Source organism: Diabrotica virgifera, chromosome 5, assembly GCF_917563875.1.
Source record: "Diabrotica virgifera virgifera chromosome 5, PGI_DIABVI_V3a".
Classification (NCBI taxonomy): domain Eukaryota; kingdom Metazoa; phylum Arthropoda; class Insecta; order Coleoptera; family Chrysomelidae; genus Diabrotica; species Diabrotica virgifera.
The window spans coordinates 4,305,771-4,331,369 of NC_065447.1; the positions used below are offsets into that span (position 1 = coordinate 4,305,771).

General features: G+C 32.0%; 1 protein-coding gene across 1 annotated transcript in view; it reads right to left on the reverse strand.

The window, feature by feature from the left end:
• Positions 1 to 1,376: 1,376 nt before the first annotated feature.
• Positions 1,377 to 25,599, reverse strand: part of LOC126884900 (uncharacterized) — a 41,261-nt gene continuing 17,038 nt past the window's right edge. The window contains exons 3-6 of the mRNA XM_050651227.1: positions 20,058 to 20,551; positions 16,889 to 17,030; positions 10,533 to 10,557; positions 1,377 to 1,786 (exon numbers count right to left, since the gene is read on the reverse strand). Of these exons, the coding sequence (XP_050507184.1) occupies positions 1,530 to 1,786; positions 10,533 to 10,557; positions 16,889 to 17,030; positions 20,058 to 20,551 (918 nt within the window). The 3' untranslated portion in view covers positions 1,377 to 1,529. The remainder of the gene's footprint in view (positions 1,787 to 10,532; positions 10,558 to 16,888; positions 17,031 to 20,057; positions 20,552 to 25,599) is intronic.

Below are 25,599 nucleotides of genomic sequence, written 5' to 3' on the forward strand. Positions count from 1 at the left end.
AACGTTAAAAAGGGATCATAAAATCCTTATACGATAGAGCCAAAATTACTTGTTCTAACGAGAATTCATTTTTAGAAGAAAAACAATTCTTAACATCTGTTTTATTAAAAAATGATTATCCTTTATCGTTTATAAATAAGGAATTGTCAAGATTGGATCGAATGGAACAGAACAACATAGAACGGGATCCTACAACATTCACAAGAAATAATACGAGGAAAATATCAATACCATACATAAAGGGACTATCCGAGAAACTTAAAACAATAGGAAATAAATTCAACATTTCAACAACATTCAAAACAAACAACACATTGAGATCTATTCTATCTAAGACTAAACCTAACAATGAACAAGAAAGGACAAAGAATTGTATTTATAAAATACCTTGTGAATGCGAACAGTTTTATATAGGTGAAACATCAAGACCATTAAACGTTAGAATAAGTGAACATCAATCTTATATTAAAAATAGAGAGTTTGATAGATCTCAAATATGTCAACACGCATGGGATAATGAACATAGAGTTCAGTGGAGAGATTCAAGTATAGTCCTGAAAGAAACAGATAGTAAAAAGAGAAAAATCAAAGAAGCGGCTCTAATTATGCTAAACGAAACCAATTGTGTCGCAAATTCCTCGGTGGAATGCAGTAGGATGTGGATACCCATATTGAAAGAGGAAGTCAATAGAAAGAAAATACCACAATTAGTAAGTCAATAGTTGAGTTAGTACATATTTTATGTTTTAGTATTACTTATATATCCATGTATTATTGATATTATTTATAATTTAAACAAAATTATAGTAAAGTCAGAATTTGGTATTAATTTTGAGAGTAATTTAAATGTAAGATGTAAATACTTACGATGTCGGGATAGTATCACGAGGTTTTTCCTGGTTTTCCCTCGTGATTTACTATGAGATCTCTAACGCGAGCATTTTAATGTCACCGTTGCATGTGGTTGTCTTTTTAAAGACAGATCACATGCTATGATTTTTTTTGTGACGGATATTCTTGAGTTGGGGTTGATTTCATGTAATCGAATGAACTATCTTTCAGTAAAGTCGTCCCAGGAACGCAACTCATAAATATTGGCAATATCATTTTAAAGTCTTCTACTTTAAAATGTATCATATGTATCTGAATTGCCGATATAAATGAGTCAAATTAAATAAATTATTAGAAGAATTTTTTTACTAAGCAACAACATTTTTGTTTATGTTAGTAGTATTTTGTATTTTGACAACGGCACCCGATTTGGGCGTCGAAACGTTAATAAAAATTATTTTTTAATAATATTGTGGCTTATTTCCCATTATAAATAGTTAAAATAGCAATTATAAAATTGGAAAACACCATGTAAAAATCAATATTTTTCAGTCTGATTTTAAATAATTGAGTTGCAACTAAAATCTTTGTTTGTCGAAATAAATTGTGAAGTTCAGTTTTTAAAAGTGTTTTCCCAAGAACATTCATAATTCGCGGATGACGTGCAACGGTATTTATATTGTACGGACTGTAAATATTTATCTATGACACACGCTAGGATGGTTCTCTGCGATTTCCTTTAAATAAAATCTTTCACCACATACTTTACACTTGAAATTTTTAGTCCTAATAGATTTGTGATAAATTTTGATATGGTTTCCAATGTCAAATTTTTTTTCGCCGCAATAAACGCAAAATCTACTACTAATACGGCCTTCTGATATCCGCCAAGATGTGGACGGAGTTTCTGTGACCGTTCTTTTGGCGAACGGATTTCGTAGTTTCGTAGATTTAGCTAAAAAATAAAAACAATCATTTTTTTTAATCTTTCGTTAACATCAATTAGGAATAGTCGAGGAAATTAAGCATTTTGACTCGCAATTTTTTCGTCCAGCATGGATTTACTTGAAATTTTCACAGAAGGTAGGGAATAGTCCAAGGACCATTTTCTATATCATGCCGCTGTACGCTAAAACCTTGGGGGGTGGTTACCACCCCATCTCGGGGGGTGGGAATTTTTTATTACATTTTAACCATGTAAATTGATGTAAAAAGTAATTCTAAGAAAAAAATGTTTTTTACATTTTTTTCTTAAAACTAATATTTTTCGAGTTATTCGCGCTTGAAAGTAACAGATTTTCGTCGAAAAAATCAACTTTTTTAGAGGATTTTTAGATATCAAAATTGTATCTTTTAGTAACACAAACCATATTCTTTTTCTATAATATCTTTAAGACCAATACAAACCGAGATACGGCATGTTAAAGGTTAGCTTTTTTCGTCAAATACATAATTTGAAATATTCAAAGCTAAATAACGGGAAAACTTTGCATCTTTCGAGGAAACCTTAGATTACCTTTTTTCAAGTATACAATTAAACCTTTCAAAGAATAATAATAAAAAATTTCTAGCATGAAAATAGTACGACTTATGATCAAAAAAAGGTCGGTACCTGCTTTTCTCTACGGAAAAATCAGTGAAAATAACCCCCTAACTACCCTCCTAATTAAAAATTGGTCTTCACCTTTCTGTAATTCCTTGTACAGTTGAGTCCGCGAGTCTTTACCCGTGCGTCATTAATACCAGGCGAGATAAAACACATACTTTTTATTTAGCATCATTCTCTTCCACACATGAAATTAATGACAAACCAGCTGCCGTCTGTTATTAAGGCTATGGGTACATAATTCGCAAATATTTTACGTGTATCCCTACTTTTTCTGTCTTTACACGGCAAATTACGTGTAGTAAAATTCACACTGGTATGGATATGTAAACATTACTAGAATGTCATTCTACTTGAAAATGTCATCATTAATTTAAAGAGATGGGTTTTGAATGTTCTTGGATAACTGTTATTTTTATAATTGCATATTATTAATTCAGTTAATAAATGTGATAATTTTTTCACTAACTATGTATTCAGTGATTGTAATAATTTATTTGTACAACAAAGACTAATACTCAATCGAGAAAAGAGGAAAAGTCTTAAAGTGATTTTTTAATAATATATTGTTATGGAACGCTTACAATTTTGAACATCTTTAACAACAAAATACTTGGATCACAGAATATATTATCCTGATGTATTCTCTGCTTGGATCTTCCACAAATAATACACAATAAATAACTTTTTATTAAGTTCACGTCTTAAATCAATTATTTATCAAATACACTATATATCAATAATATTTAATCAATAACTCAACATATTCCGGATGCAATGTCAAATATTTAAAATTGTCACTGATTGTCAGTGTCTGACTGACAATATATGCTGACAATATTATATTCGGCTGAGTGCGTTGTACGACAAAGATAGATTTGGAAAATATTACCACGGCATTGTGTTCATTTTTTTCGAATCCTGAAAAAACCAATAAATATTTTTGAAAAATTTAAACGCAGAATGAAAGACTAAATTATTACCGAGGGCCGAAAGTCCCTTAGAATAAATAAAAAGTTTATTTTGAATGATATATTTGAAATTAAAAATCACACTAAATTTTCTCTTAGTTTTTCACCCCTGTAACTTATTAAAATAAACATTATAGAAGTTCTCAGGGACTTTTGGCCCTCGCTAATAACGTAATCTTTCATTCTGCTTTTAAATTTTTCAAAAATACTTATTAGTTTTCTCAGGATTCGAAAAAAATGAATCCCCATTTGAATAGCATTGCAGCCGAAAATACGTACCGATCCTCTTAAGTAAAAACACATGTTATTTTTATGAACGATTTAGACTCAGTGCTTTGAAAAGAGATATACCTCGTCCAATTTACTTACCGTTGCACGTCATCCGCGCCATAGCCTGTGACACGATACCAACACGAAATATTTAGGCGGTGGGTGTGTTTTTTTTTAGAATCAAAATTTTAAAGCAAAACTTAAATTTGTCATTCTATTTATTTGATAACGTCAAATTTTATACTATAGCCCGTGATCGGAATAATATCCACTTGCCGTTGCGTTTAGTAAATTTCCGACTTATTTCGTATGCTTTAAATGATGACGCACGGGTAAAGACTCGCGGACTCAACTGTATATTTGTATTGTCAATACACCCAAGAAGTTTGACCTATATAAAAGGCCTAATTTTAGAAAAATTGAAGTTTAAAGAAAAATTGATTTTTTGCAAATTCGTATTTTTCACATTTTACTTCAAAATATCTCCGAAAATACTAGAGACACGAAAAAAATGATAGACTACTAAATTGTAACTTTTTTAATAGTTTAAATGATATTGTGCATAGATTTTCATTTCAGTGAAAACTTAGTGAGATATAGCTGTTTAAAACCTCTATTTACGAGTAAAAACCCCCTTATTCGAGCCCTTTAAACCCACCCCAATTAAAAACTAAGGGATCTAATGGGATTTAATTTACAGTCTTATAGCTCTTTAAAAATCCTACAAAATCATTTTTGAAAAAACTTTTTTTATCGCCAAAAATGAAGGAGCTGTGTTTAAAAAACCAATTTTTTTTTCGAAATATTCGAACAGTCCGCTTATGGAACATTTTCAATGCATGTATAATGCCACAGAACTGGTTCGTATACTGGAAGATGACTTAAAAACTATTTGTATTTGTACTTCTACATATTTGTAAATTCGTATTTTTGTGTAAATAATGTTTTTGTAATTTTTTAATTCTACTTTTTTTTCTGTATAGATCTATTAAATTATCTACTTATAAAACTTGTAATGTTCTTAAGTGCGGTTTTTAAGGGTTCAAATATTATGATATTATATCCTAAAGCATAAAACAATCATTATTTTTAGCCGATCAAATATTTTTATATAATTTTTGACAATAAGGGGTAGTTTACACCCCTAAAAATAATCGACGCCCTTGAGCATGTTATAGAATATGAAGTACAGGGTGCAATAATTCTAATCCCAAATTTTTATGTAAATCGATGAAAGCCGAAATTATTCTTTTAGGATAAGTAATTTTTTATCCAATAACTGAAAATAATGTTATTCATAATTAAAAAAAAATATAGTTTTTAATTCCAAACAACTTTTCATAATAGCAATTTTCCATATTGTGAAAAATAAAGCTACTCTTGAGTGAAATTAAAATTTTTTGACATACCTCGTATAATATTCAAAAAATTTGATATTTGATGGTTAAATCTTAGGTTTTGGACCATGCAGAGCTTTTTATGAAAAATAACTTTTTTTCGTAAAATCAATAATAAAAAAAGTTTTCCATATGGATACAATTTACAGGGACATACTGTATATAGCTCCAACCAGGGTGGTTTTAAGGGTAAAAATATTATGATAGTATATCTATGTAACTAATAAGAACCAAATGTTGACAATATTAAAGTTTAAAATGTTATTTTATAATTTTTTACAAGTAGTCTTTTAGGGGTAGTTTTCACCCTTAAAAAACCAAAGGCGTACAACGGCTCAATATAGAAAATGAACTAGAGGGTGAAATGAGCCTACTACCAAATTTTTGTACAAATCGATGCTGGACGAAAAAATTGCGAGAAGTTTTTCAGTTTCATTTCCTCGATTAGAAATGTGCATAGTAATCTGTGGGGTAAAAAGTTCGTAGGCTAACATAGAAATATTTTTTTATATAAAATTTGATTTTATTATTCAATATAGTTACCTTCGAGGGCGATACAACGAATATAGCGGTCATACAACTTTTCAATACCATTTTTATAATACAATTTGTCTCTATCCACAAAATAAGCCTCGGTTTCGGCGTTTACCTCTTCATTGGTGCTAAATTCTAAATTTCTTTCCAGCTAGCATTCTCTTAAAGTCAGCGAACAGGTGGTAGTCGCTGGGAGCCATATCTGGTGAATACGGTGGCTGCGGAAGCAATTCGAATACCAATTCATGAAATTTTGCCATCGTTTTCATTGATTTGTGACAGGGTGTGTTGTCTTGATGAAATAGCACTTTCTTTTTCTTCAAATAGGGCCGTTTTTCGCGATATAATAGGCGCTGTTAATGGTTTTTCCCTTTTCAAGATCATCATCAATGGCCCTATGAAAGAGCCTCGACCTTCCCAAGTCTATTACACCAGTCAGTCATATCCATTGCCAACCGTTGCCAGTTTGCTGCGCCTATTTTTCTTCCATCCTCATCTACACCATCCTCCCATCTAAGTTTTGGCCTACCCTTATTTCTACTTCCCACAGGTTGTGACATAAAGATTCTTCTAGGAGAGTTGTTATGCTGTGATCTTGCTAGATGTCCTGCCCATCTTAGTCTTCCTATTCTTATAAGAGATACTACGTCTTTACCACCAAATATATGTTTATATCTGTGGTATACCTCGTAGTTGTACCTCCTCCTTCAAATACCATTTTCACAGATACCACCGAATATTCCTCTCAGGATCTTTCGTTCAAATATAAGCAGAAGGTTTTCATCTGCCTTGGAGATGGTCCATGTCTCCGATCCATATGTCAACACTGGTTGTATAAGGGTTTTGTATATGGTTATTTTTGTTTTTTAACTTAAGTTTCTGCTTCTCATATGTCTACTCAGTCCAAAATAGCATTTGTTCGCTAGGATTATCCTTCGCTTGATTTCTTCTGTCATGACGTTCTCCTTGGTGATCAGGGAGCCCAAGTATGTGAATTTGTCCACCACTTCAAAGGTAGAGTTATCAACTTGATGATATAGTACTTTATTTTTCTTCAAATAGGGCCGTTTTTCGCGATATAATAGGCGCTGTTAATGGTTTTTCCCTTTTCAAGATAGTCGATGAATGTTATACCATGCACATCCCGAAATAGTGCAGTCACTGAAGGTTTTCGCCTCCGATTTCGTTGAACCTCTATCGATTTTCATGAAAATTGGTGAGCAGTTAGAGGATACCTCAAGGAACAAAGGTGACATGATGCCAACTTGCGCTTTTACCCTGGGGGTGGATGCCACCCCTTTTTCTGGGATGAAAATTATTTTATTAAAAATAATACCATAAATCGATAGAGGGACAAATTCTAAGCAAAATTTGTTATATTAAGTTATTAACATAAATCAATACTTTTTGAGTTATTAAAGATCATTTTTCGTAAAAAAAATGCATGTTTTAAAGCTGTTTTCCCCTATAACTCAAAAACTGTTAGCGTTTGACGACAATAAAAAATTGAATACACTATTCACTCAAAGTACTAAATTATTGTTAATTCAAAGTGAGTTATGGGTAATTGAATGTACATTTTTTTCGATGAGTACTCAAATCTAAGTATTCAAGCTTAAATAACGGGAAAACGATGCATTTTATAAAATATACCTGCTAAACACTTATCAAAGTACTTCAGAATACCTAACAAATGATCTCCAGAAGAAGTTAATAGCATCAAAATTAAGCAAGTTATGATGAAACTAAGAGAACCATTTCCACAAAAATTAAAATTTATAGTAATCCTTACAAAATTTTTTTTGTATTAGCATAAGTAATAATTTTAACAATTTTCACTGGTTTAGAATGCATATTTTTGAAAAAAAGATATAATTTAAAAAAATCAGAATTTTTAAAATTATCGTAATTTTCATTTTCTTTTGATAACTATAAAAATACTCAATATACGTAAAAAATGGTAAATAACCAAATTTTAGTTTTTTCTATATCAAATATTATACCTTTTTTACCATTTCTGTAGGGTGAAAAATAACCGAGATAGAAACGATTAAAGCTTAAATTTTGCTGCGAGAACCATGTAACCGTGGACATTTAATCATTGATTTTTAAAAAAGTAAGGGGTTTAAAAGATTAAATTCAACGCGTTTTAATAGTCTTTGGAATTACCTTTCAAACCGTTTTTAGGTGAACATGATATCTTAAAAATTAACGGAGTTATTAAAAAAAAACGATAAAATTTTTTCGAAAATTTTTTAAAAGATAAAGTTTGAAAAATTTTTGGAGCATAAATTTTAATGCTATTAACTTGTTCGGTATCTTATTTGATAGATATTTCTAAGTACTTTCTCAAATGTATAATAAGTTTATGTTATAAAATGCATCATTTTCCCGTAGTATAAGCTTGAATAATTAGATTTGGGCACTCGTCGAAAAAAATATGGATTCAATTACCTATAACTCCCTTTTAGTTAATATTAAAAGGTATTTTTAGTAAGGAGTTTATTTACTTTTTTATTAGCTTCAGTTTTGGTTATAATAACTTTTTTGTAAAAACTTATAGTTTTTGAGTTATCTATGAAAAATCGGTTAAAAACATGCATTTTTCTTATGAAAGATTAAAATTTTTGATCTTTATTAACTCAAAAAGTTTTGGTTTTTATTAATAACTTTATATAACAAATTTTGCTTAGAATTTGTCCCTCTATTTAATTATGGGGTTATTTTTAATAAAATAATTTTCACCCCGAGAAGGGGTAGCATCCACTTCAGGGTAAAAGCGCAAGTTGGCACCATGTCACCTTTGTTTCTTGAGATATTCTCTAACCACTCACCAATTTTCATGCAAATCGATGAAGGTTGAACGAAATCGGAGGTAATAGCTCATATCCACCTTCAGTGACTCCGCTAAAATACTGATGCCGTAACGTTGTCAGCCGACTGTTGCGTCTTTCCACGCTTTGGAGTCGGTTCATCACGTGCAGTCCACTCGGCAGACTGTCGATTGGACTCAGGTGTGAAATGATGGAGCCACGTTTCATCCATTGTTATATCGACCCAAAAATTCGGTTTTATTACGATTGAACAGCTTCAAACACTTCTCAGAATCATCAATTCGTTGTTGTTTTTGATCGATTGTGAGCTCTCGCGGCCCCCATTTTGCACAGAGCTTTCGCATACCCAAATATTCATGCACAATATATCTAACACGTTCCTTTGATACTAAGAACTAAAAAAGGATAATGGGAGAAAAACAACTTAAAATAATCTGCTATGTGGACGATGCAATACTAATCTCTCTAAGTGAAGATGATTTACAGCGTATGCTGCACCAATTCAACATAATCGCCAGAAAATTTAACATGTTAATTTCCTCAAAAAAGACAAAATGCATGGTTATAACAGCAGATCCAATAAGATGTAAATTGGAGCTGGAAGGTCAGATAATAGAACAAGTGATGGAGTTTAAATACCTAGGCATCACACTATCTAGCTACGAAAGGCTCGAAACAGAAGTGGAAGATCAAGTGAATAGAGCAAACAAAGCCGCAGGTTGCCTGAATGACACAATATGGAGCAATAAAAATATCGGAAAAGAAATGAAAGGCAGAATTTACAAAACAGCCATCAGACCAATAATGACATATGCGCCAGAAACACGACCCGACACAGAGAGGACAAAAAGATTGCTCGAAACAGCGGAGATTAAAACCTTTCGAAAAATCGATGGTAGACTCTATGCGACAGAGCTAGAAGTACATATATACGACGAAGATGCAAGGTGGATAACATTAACAACTGGGTAAGAAACAGAAGAAGAGAATGAAATGACCATATAAGCCGAATGACAACAAATAGGGTAGTCAGGACAGCGAGAGACGGTTCCCCAATAGGATGACGATCAGTGGGAAGACCACGAAAACGATGGAACGACAACTTACTAGAGGCACATTGAAAAAACAGACAGTCATGTCTATACAAAAAGAAGAAGAAGAAGAAGACGTTCCTTTGATATCTTTAGAGTCTCAGCTATCTCGAACAACCACTTTACGGTCATCCAAAATTATTTTGTAAACTTTTTTGATGTTTTCATCGGAACAGCCTCTCGGGGCGTCCACTCGTGCATCTTCCTCGGTTTTCATTTCTCCTCGTTTAAACTTAGCAAACCACTTCTCAACGGTTAATTTTTCTGGCGCAGAATCCGAATAATGTTTATCAAGCCCAGCCTTAGCTTCAACAGTATTTTTTTCACCAAAAAGCAATGCTTTATTAATACACGCAATTCCTTTTTATCTATTTTTTAAACTAGCATAAGTTGCTTAACTCAAAATGTTATATCTCATAAACTAATAGTTTGACAGCTGTCAAATTTATACACGCTTTTGAAGGTTAGGGCTGACTAAAAATCATATGGATTTAATACCAGTATGCTTCTTTACATAAGCATTTTTCAGTGCGTCACAAATGATAGAAAAAAAAGGTAAGTCCGTGATAATATACATTTTAGTGACATGACATTTTAGTTAAATCTGACAGTTGTCACATTTTATTTGCAATTTGGCATAAAATCAAATCAATTGTGTTTATTGCATTTATAAAATGGTATTTTCTTTGATTTGTATAGTTTTATAAATTGAACAGATTATATTCGTAGATATATTATATAATTCGTAATTATATTCGCTATTATATTATAGCGCCATCTATTGACAACTAGAATAAATGTTATAAATGTCACCGACGAAATGTAATCACCGACGTGCGTTTTTTTCTGTCACATGCAATTTAATGCGTTAGAAAGAAATAGAAAAACTGTGACGCACTGAAAGATCCTCATGAGAAAAAGCATACTGTCATATATATGTCAGCTTACGAACTTTTCATCCTACCTGTTATTATTTGTACTAGATTTGAATCACCTACCGTTACTGCAACTTGATACTTCTTCCTATAAAAGTAAAGTTTCGGTTATTCTAGCACACTACAGTAGGTACTCGAAATAGAACATAAGAATGAGATTCTAACAATAAAACACTGAGAACGTTTGTTTTCTTCCACAAAATTTATTATAACTATGTGACTACAGCTGTTTCGACAGAGTGCCTTTCTCAAGTGATATAGTTTACAATGCGTTTGCCTTTTTAAGTCTTTAACTGAAGAGGTTGAGGAGTGGGGAGCTGTTTGTCTCGAGTTGGTCATTCAGAATTATATCTGTATTTTTCAGTTTATTAATTTCCATAGATTCTAAAAAATAAGTCTCGAGACAAACAGCTCCCCACTCCTCAACCTCTTCAGTTAAAGACTTAAAAAGGCAAACGCATTGTAAACTATGTCACTTGAGAAAGGCACTCTGCCGAACCAGCTGTAGTCACATAGTTATAACAAATTTTGTGGAAGTATAGAAAACAAACGTTTTCAGTGTTTTATTGTTAGATAAAATGAACTTCCATCAAGTAACGATCGAATCCATCAATTAAGAATGAGATTCTTTAAATATCGGAGATATAGCAGGTTAAATTTGTGGATACCAATAAATCGTTTTCCCCAAATGTTTTATATAGCTCATATTTTTAATATACAGAGTGTAACAAAAATGCAGGTCATAAATTAAATCAAATATTCTGGGATCAAAAATAGACCGATTGAACCTAACTTACTTTAGTACAAATATGCACATAAAAACGTTACAGCCCTTTGAATTCACAAAATGAAAATCAACTTTTTTCCATGTATCTAAAACTCTTAGAGATTTTTTATTAAAAATGGACATGTGGCATTTTTATGCCAGAAACACCTTAAAAAAAATAAAATTGAAATTTATACACACCATAAAAATTTTATAGGATTTTGTTCCCTTAAACCCCTCAACCTTTGCGCGCGTTAAAATTAAATTAATTAAAATATGTTTCCATTAGTTAAATACAATATATTTAAAACTTTTTTGCCTCTAAGTGTTTTTTCGATAATCCAGTTTTTATCGAGTTTTTTAATATGTTTTTCTACAACCGTGTTAAAAATGCAATGTTTAAGCACTCCATACGAGCGTTAAAAATGCTACTTTAAGGCACTAGTGCTTAAAAAAATTTTTAAGGCACTACAGTTCGTATTGACCGTATATGTAATTTTGATGTAATGTCAAAAAAATATAAAATTGGAATGTCAGTCAAGTTCAAGTAAAAGTTTTTGTAGATATTGTCCTGTAATTACGTTTGTAGAAAAACTATTGTATGATATGCGTGTTAAAAAGTACATTTTTAAGACACTCATGTGAATTGCAGAACTCGCTTTCGCTCATTCTGCAAACTTTCACATGCGTGCCTTAAACGTGTACTTTTAACACTTATAACATAAATAACTATTACATAAAAATTTTATGGGGGTTTTGTTACCTGAAATATTTGTGTCTGTTCCAATTAAACTATTATTGCAGCACCATTAGTTAAACACAGTGTTTTTAAAACTTTTTTGCCTCCTAGTATTTTGCCGAGAAGGCACCTTTTATCGAGATGTGGCTTCTCTTTTAATATGGATCAAAATATACCTACACATGTAAAATAATAAATACATTTTCATATTATTACCAGGTCTCTATAATCGTACTTAGCCATACACAAATATGTGGTGGATTTGAAAAATATTCAAAATAGCTCGATAAAAACTGGCTCTTCGAAAAAGTACTAAAAGGCAAAAAAGTTTTAAAAACAGTTTGTTTAACTAATGGTGCCACAATAATAATTTAATTGGAACGTACACAAAAGTTTGGGGGGTTAAGGGAACAAAACCCCCATAAAATTTTTAGGGGGTGCACAAATTTCACTATAATTTTTTTAAGATGTTCTTGCCATAAAAATGCAGGGCCGTAACTACCATTGGGGCAACCGGGGCAGTGCACCGGGTCCCCCAGCCAAGGAAGGCCCGAAGGGGCCCGTTTTTATTTGGCCGTGCATAACTTTTAACGAGGAATATAAAAATATGTATTTTAAAAGCCGATCCCAACGAAATATTTTCAACTGACACGATTTTAAAAAGATCTTACAGGGGCACCCTAGACCTCCACATAAAGTTTTAATTTTTCGCTGGGAAAATTAGTATTTTTTACTAAAATGCAATTGAAACAAAAAAGGAGCCCCTGAGGCCTGGGCGAAACTGGGGCCCCTGAGACCTTAACATAAAAATTTAAATTATTACTTAGAAAATTGGTTATTTCCTCGTAATAAAACCTAAAATGCCATTGGAAGAGGGGGTTCGGGCTAAGCTACAAGTCCAGGAAGGGATGCCTCAGGGGAGTATTAATCGCCCATACCCCATACCATATAACATTTTTGTTTCAGATTTGCCAACAGCTGTAAGAACATTGTAGCCGAACAATGTAATTAACATTATAGTATCTTTTTTTATGAAAACAGAAAATATGTTATATACCTCATTCCACGAATATATGACCCTCTTGGATTATCGCGACAACAAATATTTTACTGTGCAAAATATAAAGAACGAAAGTAAATTGCAAATTATATTGTTGTTTATTGGAGTAATTGTTAGAGCAAAATACTTTCGTACTTCTTATGTTGCACACTAAAATATTCGTTGTCGCGATAATCCAAAACAGTGGTATATTCGTGGAATACACCATATTGATGGTACTTGCAAAATTATTTAGCTTAAAATAAGGTGATTTCAATTTTTTTTTGTGTTGGTCTAAAATAGCAATATGAAGGTACAAGAAATTTCAGTCATGGAATGCGTTTTCAAGCGGTTAAATGTCAAACATTTTTCAGGAATCCCCCCTTCCACTGGGGTTAAACCCAGACTAGACCAGACCCCCAATAGACGGCCCCCAGATGACATTTGCCCCGGGTCCCCCAACATCATAGTTACGGCCCTGTAAGGATGCCACATGTCCAGTTTCAATAAAAAGTCTCTAATAGTGGAAATAATCGATTTTCATTTTATAACTTCAAAGAGCTGTAAGTTTTTTATGTGCATATTTGTACTAAGGTAAGTTAGGTTCAATCGAACTCTTTTTAGTCCCAGAATATGTGGTTTAATTTATGACCTGTATTTTTGTTACACCCTGTATTCATATTTTATTACCATTTCTATTATTTATAAAAATTACATTATTACATTTTAGACCTGTATAATATTAAATGGAGGGAATGTTACCCTTAAGAAGGGAATGTGGGACGTAGGAGGATTTCCTGGTTGCGAAATTTAAGAGAGTGGTACGGGCGCAGTGCAATACAATTGTTCAGAGCTGCAGCCAACAAAGTTAAGATTGCTGTGATGGTAGCCAACCTCCGAGAGAGACGGTACTGCAAGAAGAAGTGACAATAACAGATCCTACAGGCAAATTGGGGATTAACTGTTCTTTCAACCATTTTTCGTAATTTTGTGCATTCTTGCCATCATGATAATCTACCTACTTAAAATGATGTAAAAATCAAAAGAGCACTTAGTATGAAACTCACTGGACCACCACCGTTTATGATAACCAACCTACTTCCTTTTTAAATATTTTTGAATAACCATTTAAGTACCACTATCATTTTATAGCATTTTTTTAGCCTGCATAGGGTTAATTATTAATTAATAAATAATCATTTTGTTGTGAACCGAAACAAGTGCCGTCTTATTTTAGTTAGTTCAGAGAGCGCCAAAAGCACTCTAACTAGTTTCAACTCTTATTAGAGCTTCTTCAGAGAGCGCATATTTGCCCAAGTAGCACCGAACGGGTTTATTAAGTCTTTTAAGGATGCTTTAAAACTGTAGAATATAAAACTAAAATTAAAACCATTTGGTTTTTAAGTAAACCTTAAGGTTGCAATAAAACCGCTTTCAGCATAAAAGGGCCCACTCTGAAAGAGGTCAATAAAACCAAAAATAAAAACCTTCTTAAAACTTTGTTTTCTTAAGCAACTGGTTTTAAAGTTGCCGAGAAGGTGCTTTTAAAACGATGTTAAAAGACACTTTAGGTGCATGCAGTTTTATAGCAAACTTAAAAAGGTTTCTTAAATGAAGACTTTTTACCATATTAAATGATTCTGTTCCGTTTTGCATTTATTTTTATTTGTACAAATAGTCGTTTTTATGGCTATACTCAAATGTAATCATACAAGTTCATTCAAAACCTGTTTTGGGTCTAACCGCCGCCGAGAGCGCGCGAATGTGTCCTGCGAGACGCAATACCATTACAAGTCCCAACTTCGAAACAGAAAGGTTGTCTGTGTAACCGGTATCCATTTTCAGTTGTTAATTGTGTCGAATACGTTTAATAAAAAAGTGTAACCAAAAACTCTCATTTCTTTACAGATTCTTTAAACCCATATACTCCATATAGGCCAACAAATTTTTACATGTGTTGTGATAGGTAAGATACGTATGTGTAACCATAAAATAATAAAAAGTACTTGGTTATTTCGGACTGTCAAGGTAGAAAAACACTTGCGCACCCAATTTTATTGATAATGTTAATAAAAATAGGTCTAATTAACTAACGCACCCTAAAATTTCTGACTTTTGGCGATTATAAAATAAAAATAATAAAAAAATTTAAATCCGAAAAATATTAATTTTAAAGAAAACTAATTTTATTTACAATTTTAATGTTTCAATGTTAAAATAAATCGAATTTATGTGTTTAAATCGCTTATTTATAATTTTTATGTAAGCCTTATATTGTAATCTATCATGGCTCTCAGCATTTCCAGAAATGGCCGAAATCCAAATAAAACTATTTAGTTCATCGACGAGAATTGTTAAGATCAAATGGTTTTATTTTATACCTTTCCAAGAGCATATATCCTACATAATAGGAAAGTTGTCTTGGAATTAAACCCGTTTAGTTTTAATGTTGCTGTCAATAATGCCACTCGGTTTTAATGTGAATCTAACCTAAAATCGAGCCATCGTAGTGCTGTGTGTGTTGTATTTTCTTTTAAAATGACTAGTTCGTTTATATTTTAAGTACTTGCGACTTATTTCTTCCATACTAACTGTACTTCCACTTTTTACAACACACTACACCAATGTTTCGCTCTAAAACAAATGGCCAACCATTTTGGACATGAAAGAAGAGGGGATGAGTTCAGTTTTATTGTTTCTAATGAGAGGCATAGTTTAGTCTTTACGATAACCAAATTGATTCAGTTAAGAGCGTTTGGTTTTAATATAGCCTACTAATTGCTTTTAAGAAAGATCTTTAAAGAAAACTAAAAAATTAGTTTTAAGGCATATGTTTTACTGACATAATAGTCTTGAGATCAAGTAGTTTTAATAATAGGTTTTATTAGTTATATTAGGAGAATCTTTAAAACCGCAATAAAACTAAATGGTCACAAACTAGAATCTAATAAAACCAAACAGTCCGGAAGTTCTTCATAAAACTGATAAGTTTTAAAGTGAACTGAGAATAAACCATTTTAAAACTACAATAAGCCAAATTATCTATTAATATTAATTAGTCTTATTTGATATTCTTATTAGATACTTTAAAACTAGTGACAAATGCTTAACAGTTTTAAAGTTTTGGCACTATATCTACAAGGTAACTTTAAAACCATTATCTTCTTATTTACCACAATAAAACCTTTATAAACCTTAAATAAAACTAAAATGTTTTTATTGTGCTACTTGGGTGATTCTCTCTACTTGAGAGAATCTTGAGATACTTGATAGAGAGTAGAGATATAGAGATACTTTGACAGAGAGCGCCAAAAGCACTCTAACTAGTTTCAACTCTTGCTAGAGTTTCTTCAGAGAGAGCGTTTTTGATTCTCTCTACTTGAGAGAATCTTGAGATACTTGATTCTCACAAGTAGAGAGACTCAAATATGCGCTCTCTGAAGAAACTCTAACAAGAGTTGAAACTAGTTAGAGTGCTTTTGGCGCACTCTGAACTAACTAAAATAAGACGGCACTTGTTTCGGTTCACAACGAAATGATTATATATTTATTATTTTATTAGTTCTACTCCTATTCTGAGTATTGGGAACTAATCTTTGTTGAAATTTTACCGTGCTGGTCAGGCGGGTAGTGAGATGCAACCTTCTTAGCTCCGGCAATTCGTTGGCTTGCAAATTTTAGAAGCCACGAATGGTGTAACCAGAGGATTAGTTCTGATAAAGTTTTATTTTTAATATTGTTAATATTAAAAGTAAAACTTTCATTCGGTTTTACAATTCTTCGAAAGAGAAAGATTTTAGAACTGTGTCTCAAAATCGTCGATTAGAATAAACACGATTCAATCATTTAATTGCATTGAAAAAGGCTTTACTTACATCTGCTTCTCGCTCCCTTCGCCTTTTGTTCACCGCTGGTAGCTTAGAGGAACCTGGAGACGTACTTCTCTTACTTGGCGACGGCCTCAGTTCTTCTTCCCTCCGGCTTGCTATGGGCTGTTGTTGCTCTGCTACAGCTTTCCTATAATTTTAAAATGGTCGTCAAACAAACGAAACAAGGAAAACTAGTATGCTTAGACTCAAATATACATGGCAATTCATAAAGTGGGAAGAAACAATACAAACAAAGTGGAATACCCCTATACATATTAAATTATAAAGGACACAGTACACATCTAATGGAAAATATTATAAATTATAATGTCATTCAAATGAAATAAAATTTACAAGAATAGATTAATCTCAAAGATTCAATAATTTCATATCATTGCGCCAACTCTGAATTTTAATTAATAACGGCGTTTATTGTAATTAAAATTTATCGAAATCGCATTTTGTAGTCCATACCCATAACAGCCAACCCATCGTGAGCTTTACGACTGACCAAATTATACCTACTTTATTATCAATAATAATAAGATAAAAAATGTATAAACATTTTCAATTTCTTTACAACACGAAAATGCAACATCTGCATAATACTCTGGTTAAATCGAAGAGTGCAGGAAGAGTCTATACCGGTTTCGGAGGTTTTTTCCTCCTCATCAGTAGTCCCATATCCTCTTCTCTCCGATTTCCCCAGGTATTATACTTTGAGCCTTTCCGAATTGCAAAGAAAGAAATGTCACGGATGAACTAGAGCCATCTACCGAAAAACAAAGTAAGTTATCAATCGAAGTAGCACAGAAAACGACAATAAATATCGTTCCCATACCACCAGATTGACAACAGGTGGAATACTTTCTTTGGTTACAACCTCCCGAGATTTTCAAAAATTATAAATCATACAGGAGGCCGAGGAAATTAAGATGAGAGAATTTTAAATAATTCACAACCCATCTGCTCAGCGTGGTAAAAATTCCAACAAGAAAGATTCCTTATTACTCAACAAGACAGTAAATGAATTAAAAATGTATAAACATTTTGTATATGTATAACCCTTAATTTAGATTTTATTAACGTTTCGACGTCCAAATCGGATGTCATTGTCAAAATACAAAAATTAGTCAGATTAAATAAATTATTAGAAAAAATTTTTTTCCACCTACCTCTACCGAAAGTATACTTTTCCGGACCTGATTGTAGGGAGCAAAGTTGTACTTTTCCTCCCTAGGGAGGAAAATATTTTTCCTCCCTAGGGAGGAAAAGTAAAAGTGGCGTCATTCATGAAATATAACTTATTGACGCCCTGTACAATATCTATTTTCTATTACGTAAGTATCTATACATTTTAACGTTTATTTATAAAACACCCAGTATTTTGCAGAATGGTAAAAAACAGTAAATTGTTATTTTGATTTAACAATGTTTACATTAATAATTTGACTTATTTTTGACAGTTGACAGTTATATTGTACCTACTTGTTAGTTTTAGTTTTAATAAATTTTGTTGGTTAGTTACATAAATAAATTAAGTAAAAATGAAAAATGACTTGTTATTAATTTGAGGAAGATGGAAAAACCATATGTATAACATGGGAGTAAAGTGCCTTTTCCTCCCTTGAATGATTACTGCCCTCCGCTACGCGTCGGGCAGTAAACTTCATTCTCGGGAGGAAAAGTAGCACTTTCCTCCCTTGTTATACAAATAGCTATTACTAAGCAAGAACATTTTTGTTTAATTTAATAATATTTTGTATTTTGATAACGACGTCCGATTTAGACGTTGAAACGTTAATAACATAATTTTTTTAGTTAAATTGTGGCTTAGTTCCCATTTAGAATAGTTGATTACAAAAATGCCACAAGGAAATAGCTTCATAACAAGTTAATTATTATTGTGAAAGCTTTAGGTCTTCCTTTTATTTTAATTTTGGACGGTAATACTAAATATTGTATATACTAAATTGTAACATATTGTACTATATTGTAATACTAAATACTGTATTTCACTTATAACTAAAAAAATATATATTAATTTATAGTCTCTTAACTTTTTCATACTGTTTTAAAATGTTGTTAAACTCATTAAAACAACTAAATAATTATCCACACTGCATAGTTAATTTAAAAACAAACACTAAACAAATAAAAAATAAGAAATCTCTTTACTAATCAATATTTAAATTAAAGTATAAACACAACGCAATTAAACAAATTCCAACACTCTGACACTAACTTTTTTTATTTGCGTACACGTTAGCGTGTACCTAGACACAGCGTTATATATAGGTATATTCTTCTTTTCCTTCTTTAGTTTATTGGCCTCCACCTACTTGGGTATTTGGCCAGCTCGTCGTAGGGTAATAAAGGAAAAATATTTATATTCTAATGACATTTATCGTATGTCGTTGTAATAATATATACCAGTTTGTTGAGATTGGAGTTTGATACAGTTTTTGAAGGAAAGAAAAGAAGGTTTACTATTGAAAATAAAACCATTTTGTAAAAGTAAAAATTTTCTATGAATAGTTCAAACGAACAAAAACACTTTTAACGTCACATAACTGTATTTTTTACTGGCGTTTTTAATGTCTAATTAATTTTGTTTACTTTTTGGTGTAAAATGTAAATGCAAAACCATATGACGTCACGACGCGTTTTTTGCTGGCTGGAATAATTTGAATTTTTAATCGTCTTTAGGGAAAAAACGAAAGACAAACAAAACTTTTTTATCATTGATACATGTTTTAAATTATGTTCTGTTGTGATTTATAACATTTTTTTCCAATTTTAAATTTTATGCAAGTTCCCTATTCAGTGAGTATTCATTTTTATCTTTTTCAAGTAAAAACCCTAAAGTTTTTTGTATTATAATTACCTACCTACTCGTATCAATTTTAAAAACAAAGACATTCGCCAACCAATTTTCTTGGGGAAAAGAGACTTAATTTTTAAGTGTGTAAAGTTGTTTTAAATTCTTTTTGACAAATGGCAAAACAAATTTTGCAAAAACTGTATGATACATAGTTAAGTGGCATGCTTATTATTCATGTTGGCAACAAAATTACATGACAGCGAAGTAATGGTGACAGAAGTGAGGTACAAGGTTGTTAAGTTCCATCAAGCTTATACAAAAACCAAATCTATATAATGCAACATGTCTTACCTCTGTTGCCTGGAGGAACCTAGAGAAGTACTTCCCTCGCCAGGCGACGACCTCAGTTCTTCTACCCTTTGGCATGCTAAGGGCTGTTGCTTTATTTCCAAGTTCTCCAGCCTTTGTTTCTCTCTATCGGCCTTTTCTTTAGTTTGTTTACTGCTGCCGCCTGGGATATTGTTCTGTGGTGATTTCCCTTTGGCCAAGCTCGAGCAAGGCTTAGTGTTTTTGACGTTATGATGTGGTTTGTCGTTCTTTTTCTTTTTCGTTCCTATTCTGGAATGCTTAAAACTGTCCATAACTCGTTGCTTACTGCTGCTGCCCGGAATATTGTTCTGGGATGTCCCGATTGTTGGAGCTATCGTATTTGTCGTTGTGGTAGTGAGTGGTGGTACGGTGACAATTAGTGTTAAGTTAGCGGCTGCTGCTGTTGTGATAGCTGGTGCGACTTGTGACGGCGGTGCAGGTGTTGCCGTTGTTTGAGGCGGAGGCACTTTTATAGTCTGTAGGAAACAATAATCAATAGTTAAATTACTCTTATTGTGTATTAGTTGACTGGTGAATTGTGTATTACCTGACTTATTTAACATGTCATGAGGATGGTTTTAGAAGGATGGGCCGGTGGAGTAACAGTAGCTGGTAGGAAAATCTCCAATTTAAGATTTGCTGATGACACTACACTTATAGCAGCAAATGAGCAAGAAATGTTTGATCTTCTGCGAAGAGTTGAGTACGAAAGCAATAAAGTTGGTCTGAAAATCAATAAAGCTAAGAAAAAATAATGGTGGTCGACAGATTCGACACTATTCAACTGACCAACATGTTACAGGAATACCAGATAGTAAACACCTTTGTCTATCTCGGGTCTAGTATAACTAACGATGGTAACTGTGAAGCAGAAGTTCGGAAACGTATTGGTATGGCAAAAAATGCGATGAGTCGCCTAACTAAAGTTTGGAAAGACAGATCTATCTCTCAAAATATCAAGATGAGATTGGTGAATGCCCTTGTATTCTCAATATTTCCATACGGAGCAGAGACTTGGACTCTTCGCGCATGCGACCGCCAAAAAATTGATGCCTTTGAGATGTGGTGCTGAAGAAGAATGCTGCGCATACCTTGGACAGCTCATAGGACAAACGTTTCCATTCTAAATCAACTCAATATTAAAAAAAAGGCTGTCCACAACATGTCTGCAACGAATTCTGCAATTCTTTGGTCACGTGGTTCGCAGAGGTGACGACAGTTTGGAGAGATTAATTGTTTCTGGAAACGTTCCGGGGAGAATATCAAGAAGACGATCACCAACTAGATGGTCTGACCAAATAAAGCATTCAGCTGGAAACTCATTCTGCGAAGCTTAGAGCAGCTGAAGATAGAGACCAATGGAGAAACATTGTTAGGAATATTGAAAGAAATCACGATCCTCAGTAATGGGGAAACGACAAGAGAGAGTATTAGGTAATAATGTCATTAACGAATAAAAACTAAATAATTAAAAGCCTAAATATGAGCCTACCTTGACAAAAGAAATTTAAGTAAGGCAACGATTAGCAGCCCTTCTGAGAGGGACAAACCTAGCGAACCATTTCAAACTAAAGTCCTCTCTTCTATCTTATTTTCAACAAAATTTTGTTAGTGTCAAATTATAGGGCATTAACGATGGGGCTAGAGCTAACTATTTTTCATTATTGTGCTGTAATTGTTAATGTTTTACACCAAATCCGTGAATTTACTTATATTAGTTTTCTTTGTAAGTCGTAGTAAATTCAATAGTCAGTATTTGCACATTTTGATAAAGATGTAAGTAAATCAGTGCCTATATTCGATTGTATTTGTTCTGTCAGTTTCTGTAAATACAAATAAAACACTTCATACTATTTTTTGGTCAAATACAGACAGTAAACCGACTTATGTGTTTTAATGAATTCCCTCTAAATCATCAACAGTAATCTGGAAAATAGACAAATAAGTTTCCGTTCGACAAAATTATAGCCACACTCATAGCTTCCGTGAGCTGCTCAGTGGAGAAAATATCCCAGTGTCTACCAACACATGAAAAAGAACAATATAGGGTACTATATAAACTTGAATTGGAAAAGTCTAATCAAATTGAACAGAACATCAGCAAAGAGGAAATGAAAGCTTTAAAAACTTTAAGAAATGATGACTCCATAACAATCCTACCACCGGATAAAGGCAATGCAACTGTAATAATGAATAAAATACAATATGAGGACAAAATTACAGATCTAATTACAAATGGACCTTATACCAAATTAACGAAGGATCCAACGAAGACACTGGAAAACAAAATATATAGAACTTTATTCAAATTTAAAAATGATCTGACATACTATCAAAGAAAATTAATGACACCTCACTACAGTAAGACACCACATTTTTATGGAGTGCCGAAAGTTCATAAAGCGAACATATCACTTAGACCCATTTGTAGTACTATCAATTCTCCTTGTAGTGAACTATCAAAATTCTTATTAAACATTATAAAACCATTTGCTAATAATGATGACACATTTATAAAAAATACTAAACATTTTTTTTTTTAAATTATCAACTATTGAATTTAATCCAAATAATAGTTTAGTAAGTTTTGACATAAACAGTTTATTTACAAATGTGCCATTAGATAAAACTTTAAACATAATCAAAACGAAATTAGAGATTGATAATACATTGACAACTACGACAAGACTAAATGTATCAGCTATAATGGAGTTATTGACATTTATGTACTAATAATACCTATTTTCAACTAAATAATGAATTCTATAAACAAAATTTTTGTCTAGCAATGGGCTCTTCTTTATCTCCATTATTGGCTGATATATTTATGGAGGATTTCGAAACTAATATCATTTCTAAACAAAATTTAAAACCCACAGTATGGTAGAAATATGTAGATGATGTGTTTGCAATATGGCCTCATAGATCAGAATTGTTGGATACGTTCCTGAATATTATAAACGATCAAGAAGAGACAATAAAATTTACAATGGAAAAGGAATACAATAAAACCCTGTCTTTCCTCGATGTTTTAGTCTCAAAGGATACTGGATATGAGACTCAAGTGTATAGAAAACCAACACACACCAACAGATATCTCAATTACAAATCAAAGCACAAAATCAACGTTAAAAAGGGAATCATTAAATACTTATATGATAGAGCCAAAATTACTTGTTCTAACGAAAATTCATTTTTAAAAGAAAAACAATTGTTAACATCTGTTTTATTAAAAAAATGATTATCCTTTATCGTTTATAAATAAGGAATTGTCAAGATTGGATCGAATGGAACAGAACAACTTAGAACGGGATCCTACAACATTCACAAGAAATATTACGAGGAAAATATTAATACCATATATAAAAGGACTTTCCCAGAAACTTAAAACAATAGGAAATAAACTCAACATTTCAACAACATTCAAAACAACGAACACATTGAGATCTATTCTATCTAAAACTAAACCTAACAATGAACAAGAAAGAACAAAGAATTGCATTTATAAAATACCTTGTGAATGCGAACAATTTTATTTAGGTGAAACATCAAGACCATTAAACGTTAGAATAAGTGAACATCAGTCTTATATTAAAAATAGAGAATTTGATAGGTCTCAAATATGTCAACACGCACGGGATAATGAACACAGAGTTCAGTGGAGAGATTCAAGTATAGTCCTGAAAGAAACATAGCAAAAAGAGAAAAATCAAAGAAGCGGCTCTAATTATGCTAAATGAAACCAATTGTGTCGCAAATTCCTCAATAGAATGCAGTAGGATGTGGTTACCCATACTGAAAGAGGAAGTCAATAGAAAGAAAATACCAAGATTAGAAGTCAATAACATATCGAGTTAGTACATATTTTATATTTTAGTATTACCCTTATATCTATGTATTATTAATATTATTTATAATTAAAACGCATTAAAGTCAGAATTTGGTATTAGTTCTTGAGAGTAAATTAAATGTTAAGACCAAATACTTACGATGTCGGGACAGTATCACAAGGTTTTTTCCTGGTTTTCCCTTGTGATTTACTATGGAATCTCTAACGCGAGAATTTTACTGTCGTCGTTGCATTTGGTTGTCTTTTTAAAGACAGATCACATGCTATGATTTTTTTGTGACGGATATTCTTGAGTTGGGGTTGATTTCATGTAATCGAATGAACTATCTTTCAGTAAAGTCGTCCCAAGAACGCAACTCATAAATATTGGCAATATCATTTTAAAGTCTTCTACTTTAAAATGTATAATATATGTCTGAATTGCCAATATAAATGAGTCAGATTAAATAAATGATTAGAAGAATTTTTTACTTAGCAACAACATTTTTGTTTATATTTTAGTAGTATTTTGTATTTTGACAACGACACCCGATTTGGGCGTCGAAACGTTAATAAAATTATTTTTTCAATTTAATTTCCCATATAATGTGGCTTATTTCTTATATAAATAGTTAATCAATAATAATTATGTTTGAAAATAAAAATGACAATTTTACTAAACTAAAACTTAAATAAATTGAAAAACCAAATACATAAACAATAAATTCAAATAATAAGAAAAAAATCCGCTAATGTCACGGACACTTAAAATCATAAACATCAAAATTCATGGTAACAAGGTATCAACGACATGCCATATTGTTTATCCTTGTATAACTTATTGTAGTTTCTATGGACAAGCGGTTTAATTCTGCGATACTAGTTTCTGTGAGCAAAAAGGAGACCTAGTATAACAAGTAATTCGATAATAATTTCATGCATGGGAAAAGTTAGAGTGGCAGAACTATATCTCGTATGACATAAGTTATGAAACAATACTTAAATCAATATTAAATAATAAAACAATGTGCATACACTATTTCTTATGATTTATATTAACATCAAATAAAAATACATCAATGTAAACATAATATAACAATTATTATGTATTAACGTAGTAATATTACAAGTAGGTACACATGAAGTAGGAGTTCGTAAGTCACGGAATAATACTATTGCTCATTTCAGAATTATTATTATTATAATATCGCACCTTTGGAGAAACACTGACGAAGTGAAAATTTGTTAATTATTCTGAAAACGCATTTAAAATTTTGAAAGTTAATAAAGGCCAAAAATGAGATGCAAATTACAAGATAAAGTAGAAATGTATTGTCCAAGGGTTTAGTCCTTACCGTATTTGCTCCGCGCATGACTGACGCGCCACCTAGCATAGTCGCCTGAAATTTTTGGAAAACACAATTTGACGTTAAACATATGATACACATATGGAATATTTGACGTTAATGTAATATTTTATTTACCATTTTTGATAAAATTTATTATACAAACAATAAGTTCGAGTGTCAAATAAACGTCAAATTAAATAGCGGATATTTGGACGTTCTCTGAAGAAAATATCAATTTGAAGGGTTTTTATTCACTTTTTCGTTATAGTTTAGTTGTCGGTGTTAACATTAATTACCAGATTACAGTGTGATGTGACAGATGTTCACAGTGTGAATTATTATTATC